This window comes from Typopeltis vanoorti, chromosome 23 (genome assembly GCF_054136105.1).
Source record: "Typopeltis vanoorti isolate ZY-2024b chromosome 23, IOZ_Tvanoo_1.0, whole genome shotgun sequence".
Taxonomy (NCBI): Eukaryota; Metazoa; Arthropoda; class Arachnida; order Uropygi; family Thelyphonidae; genus Typopeltis; species Typopeltis vanoorti.
The window spans coordinates 23588992-23602564 of record NC_143571.1 but is presented as its reverse complement, the minus strand read 5'-3'; the positions used below and the strand labels follow the sequence as shown (position 1 = coordinate 23602564).

General features: G+C 36.5%; 1 protein-coding gene across 1 annotated transcript in view; it reads right to left on the bottom strand.

The window, feature by feature from the left end:
* Nucleotides 1-13573, bottom strand: part of Ras64B (ras-like protein 2) — a 150300-nt gene that overhangs the window by 68252 nt on the left and 68475 nt on the right. The window contains exon 3 of the mRNA XM_090412747.1: nucleotides 9062-9164. Coding sequence (XP_090268873.1) covers nucleotides 9062-9164 — 103 coding nt within the window. The remainder of the gene's footprint in view (nucleotides 1-9061; nucleotides 9165-13573) is intronic.

The window sequence follows — 13573 nt, the reverse complement described above, 5'->3', positions numbered from 1 at the left end:
GTATGTTACAAAGTTTAGTGTTAATAGGCAGAAAAGAAAGAACATGAAACTTTTAAGATATTAAAGGAGTTTTATAAAATTGATGCAAAGGAAATTTTTCAGTATATGGCAAATAGAGAACTAGGGGCCATCCATGGAAGTTTTGTAAGAGTGTTGTCTTCATAGAGCGTATTTATAAAGAAAGATGTGAAACTTTATTTCACTGTCCTAACTTAAATAGATCCAATGATCTATGGATCTGTTTAATCTATCCCCTTTGTACTTTTTAAATCTGCTAATCTTTCTTAACTTCATTTTGTCTGGGTATTAAAACCAAGCACAATTTATATCTTAACATTTTTGCTCATTTTCCCATGCAAAGTTTCTCATTATGCTATTTTTAATTTAAAAATTCATGTATGAGTTTAATGCACATAACCAAACTGGCTATTGTTAACAAAGTTTTAAAACAGCAAATGCACCATCTTAATTAGCATCTAAAACTTTAAATAGAATGATCCAGATTATAATGCTATTGCTTATACTCTGGTTTAGGATATAACTTATTGAATGTTTTCCTTCATCTAGTTGACTAGTATGGAGATTATAATTCTGGGGAAAAACAAAACAAAAACTAAATAGTGTTATAAATTTTAAAAACAGTGTACAGGGTCATTTATCTATAAAACTGAATTTGAAAAATTCTTAAACATTAAACTTAAATTTCATGTTATCCTAACATTTTGTACATAAACTTTTTTGCAGTATTGTTGTAAATATGTTGCCAGCCTAGTTGGCCGAGTGGTTAGCATATCCGCTCTCCAGCCAAAAGGCTGCGGATTCAAATGACACCATGGGCATGGATGTTTGTGATTGTCTGTGAAAATAATAATGGTGGTGGTCGGCAGTAGATCACATTGGTGTAGATGATGAAGATAGTTGCATTTGATGGAGACAGAGAGTTGTAGAGTAGGTGCCCTCCTCGATGAGTCTTTGGACTCCCTGGAGGTGTTATGTAATAATAATATAGGCATTCACGAGCACTAATATATATATATATATATATATATATATATATATATATATACATACATACACACACACATATGTGTTTACCAGTAATGTCACTTTGGATGTATAAATTATAACCAAACTGTACTTTATTGCACAATTATGCAACATCTGGTGCAGTTTAAAATACAATATAATGATGAATTAATCTCTTTCGGTGGTAGTCACGATGATGAGTGTAACAGTCATGTAAGTCAAACCAGGCATCTTGAGGCATGGCCTATTTTACACCTAAGAGACCCTGATGATGGGGGTGCTTAAGGGTCAAAGCTGTATAACTGAGAGGAGACCTCCACATAGCCTTTAAAGGAATGCGGAGAACCGACCAGGGCTTCTGACCTAATGTCCAATCCTCACCTTCTCGTGGTGCACCCTGTTGGGTATCTACTTTGATACTGAACGAACGAGGATGGGCTGGCAATTTGGGATTTAGCCGACCAAATTGTATTCTTATTGGTTAAACCAAAATAAAAAATGATGGTACAACATGACAAAATTTCATGCCGTCTGGGGCGTCGCCAGGTTAAACAAGGCCCCCGTTGTTTTCGCCAGGGAACCAGGGCGAACAGCGAAAAGTCAGCTACTGGAACAAATCTGAAAACAAATCCCAACTCAACATCGCCAGAGTTAAAGATCGGTACTATCAACGTAAGAAGCCTGAATGGCAAAGAAATGGAGCTAGCTGAGGAATTAGATAAGTACCAGATCGACATAATAGGGGTGACTGAAACAAAAAAGACCAAAACTGGTGAGATCTTTCTGAGCAATAAATACAAAATGTTATATTCAGGCAATAACAATCAAGGAAAAGAAGGAGTAGCCATAGTATTCAACACAAAATACGAGGCTAATCTTCTTGAATGGCAGTCAGTCTCAAGTAGAGTAATGTGGGCAAATATGAGAATGGGGAACTGGACAATGAGACTTATTTGTGCCTATGGTCCCACAAAAGGTTCTACTAAGGTAGAAGTGGAGGAATTTTTTGAGGCTTTAGAAAAAGCAACTGACACAATGAAAAAGGAAAAGTTGGTCCTTGTTGGGGATCTAAATAGTAGAGTAGGAAATGATTGTGAGACATACAAAAATATTTTGGGAAAATTTGGAGAAAAGAGCAAAGCTAATAATAATGGCAAATATCTGTTGGATTTCTGCTCAGGACATGGACTGGTTATTACTAACACCATGTTCCAACATAAAAATGTGCACAAATTCACATGGAGAGAAGAGGCTAGGAATAAGAAAAGTCTCATTGACTATGTTATTGTTGATAGTGATGTTTTCTCCCTGGTGCAGGACACCAGAGTGTACAGAGGATTTGAAATTGGAAGTGATCACTATTTAGTCTTGAGCAGGATAAAATTGAATTTCATATTGAAAAGAATAACATGTAAGAAAGTTTTAAAGCGAATAAAAGTTGAGCAGCTCTCAGATGTGAACTGTAGACTAAAATACAGAAAGATTATTGAAAAGAAAATGAAAGAGTTTGAGAACAGGAATCAAACCTTGGAGATTCAGTGGCAAACTCTGAAGGAAACATTGATTGATTCTGCCAGAGAGGCATGTGGTGAGGTTGTGTGCAAAGATAAAAAAATCAGAACTCGCTGGTGGACACAGGAAGTTAAAGAGGCAGTGAAGGAAAAGAAGAAAGCATATCAAAAGTTCCTGGCAAATAAGTCAGCTTTTACTCTTACAGAATACAGAGACAAATGTAAGAAAGCTAAACAGTGTGTAAAACTAGCTAAACAAAAGTCATGGGAGGACTTTGGCAAGAATATAGAAAATAAATATCAAGAAGGTGGCAAAATATTCTGGAGGTTGTTGAAGAAGCTTAGGAATGGAGGAAAGAGTGCTGTAAAAGGAATTAGAGATGATAAAGGTGAAATGAAAACAGGAGAAAAAGATATCCTTGAAGTATGGAGTAATTACTTTGAAAAACTGCTAAATGAAACAAGCAGTGATGACAGCACAGTGATAAAAAAACACTGACCAGGCATGCAGTCAGGAATACATATCCATACTTGAAGTAGAAAAAGCCATCAAAGGCTTGAAATGTGGAAAGGCAGCAGGAGTAGATGATATTCGACCAGAAATGCTGAAGTATGGTGGTATAAGAGTCTTACAGTGGCTGCACTGCATAGTTCAGAAAGCCTGGACAGAGGGACGAATTCCCGATGATTGGAGTAGAGCTCTCATAGTACCGATATATAAAAAGGGAAATAAAACTGAATGTGAGAATTACAGAGGTATTTCCCTACTGAGTGTTCCTGGCAAGATCTATGCAAGTATACTTGAGAAACGGTTGAGAAGAATTGTGGAAGAAAAGCTTGGTGAAGAACAAGCTGGATTCAGGCCAAATAGAGGCTGTCAGGATCAGATCTTCACTTTACGACAAATAGTCGAGAAAGCATGGGAATATAACAAAGATCTGTATTTAAGTTTTGTCGATTTGGAAAAGGCATATGACAAGGTGCCAAGAGAGAAGCTATTCAATACGCTGTAGTTATACGGTGTCAATGGGGCATTATATCAAGCAATAATTAGTCTTTATTTGAGTTGTAAGTCTGCAGTTAGAATTGAAGGAAGTACAGGAAGATGGTTTAATGTTAAATCTGGTGTGAGACAAGGATGTACATTTTCCCCTCTGTTATTTATTATCTATATGGATCACATTATGAAGGAATGTGGTATTAAACCTGATATCAAAATTGGAGATGTTAATGTCAGCTCTTTGCTTTATGCGGATGATGTTATACTTCTAAATAAATCCGCTACAAGTCTGCAAGATTCTCTGACTAAATTGAATAGCTGTTGTAATAGATATGGTATGAAGGTCAGCAATAAAAAGACAAAGACAATGAAAATAGGCAGAATCATTGAAAATGTCAACTGTGTTGTGAATGGAGAACCTGTGGAACAAGTAAAACATTTCAGCTACTTAGGCACAATTTTTACTGAAGATGGTAAACTAAATATAGAAATAGACAACAGAATCAGCAAAGCTGGTATTGTGGGAAGTCAATTGAATAAATTCATATGGAATAAGAAAGAAATTAGTCAGAACACTAAATTAGCTGTATACAAGACTGTGTTCAAACCAATTTTAACTTATGGATCTGAGAGCTGGGTCAGAAGTAAAACACTTGACCAAAGACTAGAGACCGCAGATATGAGAGTCCTGAGAAAGATTAGAGGCGTGAACAGATGGCATCAATGGCAATATCATATTAAAAATGAGGATATTAGGAAAGAACTTGACATTGTCAGCATCCAGGAATGCGTTAGCAGAGCTAATCTCAGATGGTATGGTCACTTAAATAGAATGGGAGAGGAAAGATTAGCAAAACAAGTGTTCTCTGCCAGGTTGGCAGGAAACCGACCCAGAGGAAGACCAAGATATAGGTGGATTGATACGGTACAAAGTGCCTTAGACGATAGAAATATAAGATCTGATAATGTTGGAGTCTTGACAAGTAACAGACTGATTTGGAGGAAAATTGTAGATAGGAAGTTAGTAATGATATAATTTTTTCATGTAGTACTGTCATATCCTGTACACCCCTTGAGGGTACATGGCAGGAATTTGATGATGATGATGATGATGATGATATATTTATATAATATTTGTTTAAAAGTTAGGAAAATGACCTTTTTTTTTTAGTTATCTTACATTAGCTACTCAGGTGGCACTTTTTTTAGAATATCTGTTACTGTTTAATTGCCATCCTGTTATCTTGTACTGATGATGCCTATGATACTTAGATGAAAATTCTATGTTAATAAAGTTTTTTTGTGCAAGCTTTCCTCTGTTTTTATATTCTTATTCTTTTCATATTTAATATTCATTATTAAATGGCAATAAATGGAAATATTACCAATTATCTGTAATTTCTGGATAGATAATGAAAAAACTCTCAAGCTTGCTTATATTCAAAATGTATCCTCCCTTAAAAATTGCACTATTTTGTCCAGAAAAACATTCTCATCAGGAACAAACAACATTTACTACAATGAAATATGAATCAAGAATTAATCATCTACCATCTAGCAACATACGCAACTGATAATAAAGAAACTATTTATAATGATAGCATGAGCAGGCAGTCCTTTGGTTGAGTGAGTGAATAGCATCTCCAACCAACAGGTCATGGGTTCAAATCCCACTATGGTCATGAATGTTTCTAGCAGGGAGATGAAGGCACAAAATACCATTAATAAGTCACTGGATCTTACGAAAACAGAGCAAAAAATATAAATACAAGCATCTCTTTAAAGAATAAGCAAACTTATCAACTTTTAAACATAAGTGACTGCTTATATATAGTAATCTGAAAATTTCATAGTCCCCCACATAGAATATGGAAGGAAACAATTACTAGGTGGAAAAACAGTGGTCAAAAGTCTTCATAATACAAGACATATTTGGAAGCTACCATACTACAAGATATTCTTTTAGGTTCATTATGCAAGAGCAAAATACCTTAATTTGTCCATTCATGTATCTCCTTTATGCCTAGGCAGATTTTGATAAAATTTGCTAATCAACTGTTAAACATTATGTTATTCTGAAGAAAGTATAGCAACCTATCCACTATAAGAATTATTCCTATGGTCTCATGAATTCTCTGTATGGTTAGTTGACTGCATATGGGATATTAACAAAATTCTGTCATCGATGCAAGTTTCATTTAAATAGCCATTTTTAGTTGAAATTTATATTTGAAATATATTTGTGATATAAAATTATATATCACAACTGGTAACACATAAACTGAGTTCTGTAGCATATAAGCTAAAAACAGCTATTCAGTTCAACTGTCATGATAAAACAAAAAAATTGCCCATAAAAGTAGGCTATTAAAATTATGATTATCTTAGATCATTTCCAAACTTTTTAATTGGGCATCACATTTCTGATGATACCTGATGACAAACAACAATAAAATCATTGTAATAAGGTTTTAATTTTACAAAGTGTCTGGTAGAAACTAGAAATGTTAAGAACGTGATAAATGTTCAGCACTTTAAAACAATTAAATAAAACAGCAAAATTACTTACATTCAAATAAATAAATGAAACAAATGAAAACTTATCAGTCTTTTGAAGACTGCAGCATTGTACATTGTAAGGTTTAAATGACTAATTAGCATTTTTTTAAATTTTATATAAATCACACCTAACAGACTATAAACCTATTATACCTTATATATATTATACAAAAATTTATATTCCTGTGCTAATCCTTTACCCAAGCATAAGAAAACAAAGTTTGTTGTGAAGCATCTTAATGACTAGTCCTACTAATATACAGGTTGCTTTCTTCACATTAATTGTCTCGGTATCCTATAATGCAAAAATGTTAAGGGTCATCACCATTCAGACCAGTTTCAACCTTTACTGAGACATCCTCAGTCAGAGCTAGGGCCATGAAGATACCAAGATTAAAGCAATGCAGAAGTCATATGCTTTCTATATACAGTGAGTAAAATAGTACATTAACAAGTTCTGACCTCTGTTGTTAATTTTGATTTAAGATACTGATATTTTCTCTAATATTTTATTTTTCCTTATTTTAAATTCTCAGTAATTTTATTCCCCTCTCTGAGAATTAAAATTTATAATTGCACTACTAACTTCAAATGGGCAATCACCAGTGGAAAGCTTTAGACTTTAAGAAAGCACTTATCTTCAGAAAGTTTTACAAACTCTTCCAGGAATAGCCTGACCACATGACTGAACTTGAAAGACAGCTGTCTCAAACTGACAGTAGATCTGAAATTCTCAAACTTGGTCAGAGCTGACCCAGGGAACAGCCAAACACACAATAGATTCTATTAAAAAAAAAAAAAAAAACATAGGAAATCAGCATATACTGAAACTGCAATCCCCATGGAGGCACAAACTAACCACTATAAAGAAAAAGTATCTGCAGCCACCATCCTCAAAAGAATAAGATCATTTTCCCAAAAGCCAGTGGATGAGTTTCATGTTTCTGGCTTTTCCAAATTCAGCCATACAGTAGCCAGCTACCACACAATGACTAAAGCAAAGAAATCTCTTGCCCTCTTGAATAAAGAAATAGTAGATATCAAGAACGCTATAGAACCAGTATTAGAGGCTGAAAATTTTAACACCATTTTATGAATATCATCAACATCATATCGAAAGGTTTTTAATGCTTCCCGTGATAGATTAAAATGCAAGTTTGATTCACTGGTGAGCCACCTCAAATCTAGCAATATTGTCTGTGATACAGATAGAGTAGTTATTAATGTGTCTGGCCACCCATTAACAGACAGCGAACGTTTTGTTTTGTCAAAAGGTCATAATTTTGCAGTTGCTCTGAATAAGGTACCCATAATAGATTTTTTCCATAGCATAAACAGAGGTATTCGATCCTTACCTCAAAACACAGCTAACAGGACAAGATTTGAGTGTGCAAAAATTCTTTTTAATGCCAAGCCTCCTCGGCTGAACCTATCGTACGCTGAACAAAAAGCACTGAAATCATTGAATAACAAGAACCTAATAATTACGAAAGAAGACAAAGGGAAGGCTGTAGTCATTCAAGACAGAAGAGAATACGAGAGAAAAATGTCACTGTTACTCTGCGACTATTCGATTTATAGGCCCCCACCCCTCACTTTAGATGCTACCAGTAGTCAAATAAAAAGACTTAATGCTCTTATAGATAATATATCGATATGGGATGAAGATAAAAAGAAAACACTAAAAACCTCCTTCGGGAGCCCACATGGTCTTCCAAAAGTACATAAGCCAGGAATTCTTTTAAGACCTGTTGTAGACTATATAGGTCTGTCAAATTTACTCACTTCTTCAACTAGAAGAACTGCTATGTATATAAAAAATTCTTTGGATTTCAGAAATAAAATTTCCGATCTTCATCTAGATGATTCAGAGATTATGATTAGTCTAGATGTTGTTTCTCTATTTACGAATATTCCGTTGGTGGACAGCACTGAATTACTGCACCAAGAATTTCCTCCAGAGATAGTCAAATTATTTGAATTTGTAATAAAGTCCGGTTATTTTCCCTTCAAAAACCAGTTAAACCAACTGAACAGCAATGAAATGAAGATGAAGGAACAGCAATGGGTAATCCAATATCTCCTACTATTGCCAACTACTTCATTGAGCACTTTGAACAACATATCTTTGACAACATTTCACCCAGACCTAACCTTTGGTTCAGATATGTGGACAACATTTTTGCCATATGCAAGGGTACTTCGGAAGAATTACAACAGTTTTTCTCAAAAATAAATGCACTTCATCCAAGGATCCAGTTCACCCTAGAAGTAGACGTAGAAGTAAATAAGCAGTTAGCCTTTCTAGACCTCTTAATTCTTTGCCAACCAGATGGTAACTTACAATTCACTGTCTATAGGAAGGAGACTCATACAGCATTACATCCATGCTGAATCACATCACCATCCCAGTCAAAAGGCAGGTACTATAAAAACATTGGTTCACAGAGTCCACTCCTTTTGTTCTTTAGAACTATTACAATATATTAATTCCTCCTTCATATCCAATGGTTATAAGAAGTCCTTCACATAAAGAGCTTTAAGCAGTCGTACTTCAGCATCTTCTTCAAATACAGAAGAAACGACGCGTATACCTATCCCCTATGTGCAAGGCATTAGCGAATGCATAGCTAAAGTGTTAAGACCACTAAATATTTGTGTGGCCTTTTGCCCCATCAGAAAAATCTCTTCATTCCTCAAGTCTCTCAAGGACAAGCTCCCACATCTCAGCTATCCAGGTGTCTACCAGATTCCCTGCTCTTATGGGTTATCATATTTCGGACAAACAGAAAGATCTGCTCTGATCCGTAATAAAAGCAATATGTAATGCTACATGATAATGTTACAATACAGACATTTTTTGCTCACTATTTAACACTATAAATGAGGGGGAAAAAAATTGTTCTTATTCAATCTATCCTCAATTTTATGCAATAAAACAACTGATTTGAGTAAAAATATTCACCTGCATCTATCAATGACTGAGAATACCAAAAGAAAACCCTCTCCAGATCTCATATATTGTTCTCTCATAGCACTGAATTCCTCCTGTCCAGCTGTATCTAGAACTAAAATAACAATGTGAGTCAAACCTTCATTCTGCAGAAGCATATTACATTTATACAAAAAATTCACACAAATTAATAAGAAGAGTGCCAAAATTGAAAACTAATTATTAAAAGTAATCACAAATAAACGATATATATGTGTGTGTGTGTATGGTTGCCAACAGAAAGTTTTAGTTATTTGGCATGTAGTAACATATTATGGTATCCAAGAAATTCTATTCTTCTTTTTATTCACATAATAACAGTGTATAATGCATATTCAGGTCGTGAGAGTGATATCATTATACACTGTTATTATGGCGTGTTAGTGTATACACGAATTGCAGAAGCCGATTTGTCCCATCCCTATTTTGATGCCTTTTACTAACTATCCTCTGATTCGTAGTCTTTCGTACTCGCTTGAGCATATTACACACATTCATACACTCAACTGTCTCCCTAAAGTCTGCATATCTACATACCCCCCCCCCTCAATAACTCTAGTTTCCCTGATTCTGCACATCTACTTCCACTACATTCGACAACACCTTTTCAAGTCTCCGTACACCAAATCCATTCAAATGTAAACCATCCATCTTATATAAATCCTTTCGCCCATCGAACTCACTCCACACATCCACAAATTCCACACCACTCGTCCTGCATAATTCACGCATTTGCAATTATAGCCCTCCTTCTATACAAAAAATTCACACAAATTAATAAGAAGAGTGCCAAAATTGAAAACTAATTATTAAAAGTAATCACAAATAAACGATGTGTGTGTGTGTGTGTGTGTGTGTGTGGTTGCCAACAGAAAGTTTTAGTTATTTGGCGTGTAGTAACATATTATGGTATCCAAGAAATTCTATTCTTTTTATTCACATAATAACAGTGTATAATGCATATTCAGGTCGTGAGAGCGATATCATTGTTGAAAGTGAGAATCTAGAAAATAGTGATATTTGAGAGGTAGTACCAGATAGCTGTGAGAGTGGCGTTGAAAGTGAGAATGAAGGTAAACATACAGAACGAATGAATGAATTATCGGAGAATAAAAATTATGAGACTGATGCAGCGAGTGAGATAGCTCAGTTACGCAGAGCGATACACAGGGCAAAACGGCAGCTGGAGCGTTGGCAAAAATGTTTACCAAGCATAGAGACTGATAAACAGCAAAAGTATGATAGAAAAAATAAGAGTATGACAGTGAGTGTAAACAAAATGAAAGAGCGAGTGTTTCTATGGAGATTCCTTAGTAAAAGGTGTGTTAGTTGAGAGTTTAACAAAATCGTACCAACCTGGTGCGAACGTTAAGGATGTAAGTGAGTCAATTAGAATGCAAAAGCAGCGGGTGAAAGAATTGATAGTGGTAGCAGGTACAAATGATTTGAAAGGAGACAAAATGGCTATGAGTGAGGATGTGAAGGAATTGCTTGAATTGGATAGTTAGCAAAAGAGAAGAGTGAGAGAGTTAGGATGGCGAGTCTGTTGCAGCGGTATGACAGTGAAGAGTATAGAAGGAGGGCCATAATTGCAAATGACTTTATGTGTGAATTATGCAGGACGAGTGGTGTGGAATTTGTGGATGTGTGGAGTGAGTTCGATGGGCGAAAGGATTTATATAAGATGGATGGTTTACATTTGAATGGATTTGGTGTACGGAGACTTGAAAAGGTGTTGTCAAATGTAGTGGAAGTGGATGTTCAGAATCAGGGAAACTAGAGTTATTAAGGGGGGGGGTATGTAGATACGCAGACTTTAGGGAGACAGTTGAGTGTATGAATGTGTGTAATATGCTCAAGCGAGTACGAAAGACTACGAATCAGAATGGGATAGTTAGTAAAAGGCATCAAAATAGGGATGGGACAAATCGGCTTCTGCAATTCATGTATACTAATGCCAGAAGTATTAGGAACAAGGAGGAGGAATTTTTGGCCTTGGTTGGCACTTCCAGGCCACAGGTTATTGGCATTAGTGAAACAAGGCTGACAGAAGATGATATAGCTAGTGGGATTGAATGTGAGGGGTATGGCATGTTCAGGAGTGACATCGAGAATAAAATGGGGGGGGGGGGGTGTCATTGATGATAGCTGATGAGCTACAGCCAAGGAGAATACAAGTGGAACTGCAGGAGAGAGAAAAGAGCACATTTGAGGCTATTTGGTGTGAGATTGAAACTAGCAAAACAAAATATACAGTTAGGTGCTGCTATAGACCAGGTGATGGAATAGATGGTGGAGATAGTATGCATAAGCAAATAGACGACATGAGTGGAAGAAGGGTAATTATTATGGGTGATTTCAACTATGGTAACATTGATTGGAAGGAGGAGAGGACAAATGGGAGGAAGGAATTGGATTTTATGCGATTATTAAGGGATCGCTATCTGCAACAGCATGTAATGGAAAATACTAGGGGTCAGAGAGTGCTTGACCTAGTAATTGTATCTGAGAATTTTGCTGTAACAAATATGACCACGTTGCCACTAATTGGTCAGAGTGATCATAGGGTCTTGACTTGGGAGGTGGCTAAAGGTGTGGAATTTACAATTAAGACAGGGTACATGTGGAATTATTGGGTGGGTAAGTATGACAAGCTTAGAGTTTGATTGGTTCAGTGCCATGGCAGGTAAAACTGCAAGGGCTAGATGTTGATAGTGCATGGGAGGCGGTTAGGAAGTGTTTGCATGAGGCAATGGCTGACTGTATACCTAGAGTCCAAATAATAAATCGAGTAAGGGTTAAATGGATGAATAACACCATTAAGCTTGACCTGCAAAAAAGAAACAACTATGGAGGAAATTTAAGGAAAAAGGTGACAGGTAGGCACATGAACGGTATAAAGCGCAGGACAGAAGGGTAACGAGTGTGGTAAGAAAAGCAAAAACAGATTATGAAAGAACATTAGCCATGCAAGCTAAAGAGAATCCCAAACAGTTTTTTCGATATGTTGCAAGTAAAAGAAAAAATGTATATGGCAGAATGATTTTAAAGAATGCCGATGGTAGGGAGGTAACCGAATCAGTTGATATAGTTGAATTACTGAGCGAGCACTCTGCAAGAATATATCATCCAGGTGGTGACATTGCAGGAATGAATGAACCAATAGATTATATGGGAATTGTGGTGAATGAAGTGGAGGTTAGTAGTCTATTACAAAACCTCAATGTCAATACATCTGTGGGATTGGATGGTATACACGAAGCAGCTAAAGAATTGTCAGTGCCCTTGACCATTTTGTTTAATTTGAGTCTCGGGTCTGGGTTAGTCCCGAGGGGGTGGAAAGAGGGGGGGGAATAGTTCCACTGCATAAAGGAGGTTCCATGACTGCTGTTGTAAATTACCGACCGATTAGCATATCAGGAATCATTGTCAAGGTCTTTGAGAAATTAGTCAAGAGAAAATATAGGATTGGATAGATGAAAATGGGATACTGTATGGGGGACAGCATAGTTTTGTGAAGGGTAGATCATGCCTCAGTAACTTGCTCACGTTTTATAACACAGTGACGGCTGAACTGGATAAGGGTAATGGGTTTACAGTGATTCTACTGAGTGCCTTTGACAGGATACCACATGGAATTCTAATCAGTAAACTGCAGCATATGGGGATGGATATATGGTTGGTGAGATGGATAGGAGGGTGGTTGATGGAGAGATATCAGAGAGTGGTTTATTCAGGAGTAGAGTCCAAAAGACGGCCTGTGACTAGTGGTGTGCCGCAGGGTTATGTTCTTGGGCCACTACTTTTCAATTTGTTCATTAATGATATAGGAAAGGATCTGAGAGGAAGTGTTCACTTGTTTTCTGATGATGCAAAGTTGGGCAGAGCAATAGTGAGTGCACAGGATGTCAAAATTTTGCAAGATGATTTGGATAGTTTGGAGGACTGGGCTAAGGAAAATGGATGTCGATTTAATGTGGCAAAGTGTAAGGTTATGCATTTTGGGGTTAAAAGATTAGCAGCAGTATATCACATTGGTGGAACCATACTCCAGGAGATTGATGAGGCCAGGGATTTGGGAGTGTTGGTGGACAGGGAGTTGAAGTTTAGGGGGCACATCGCAGTGGCTAAATCAGCTCATCAAATCACTTGGTTGCTGAAAAATACTTTAACAAGCAGAGACAAACAAATTAGTGTTCCTCTGTATAGAGCCTTGATAAGACCCCATCTAGACTACTGTGCCCAGATATGGGTGCCAGGGTCTCTTCTGGATGGGGAGGAGGTGGAGAGGATCCAGAGACGAGTGACCAAGATGATAGCAGGTCTATGGAATGAACCTTATGAGAACAGGTTGAAGATTTGTGGGTTGCAAAAATTGGTTGATAGGCAGAAAAGGGGTGATATGATTGAGACATTCAAATTACTGAAGGGTTTCTGTAAGATTAATTCAGAAGATATTTTTGAGAATAGGACTGGTGGTGGGAG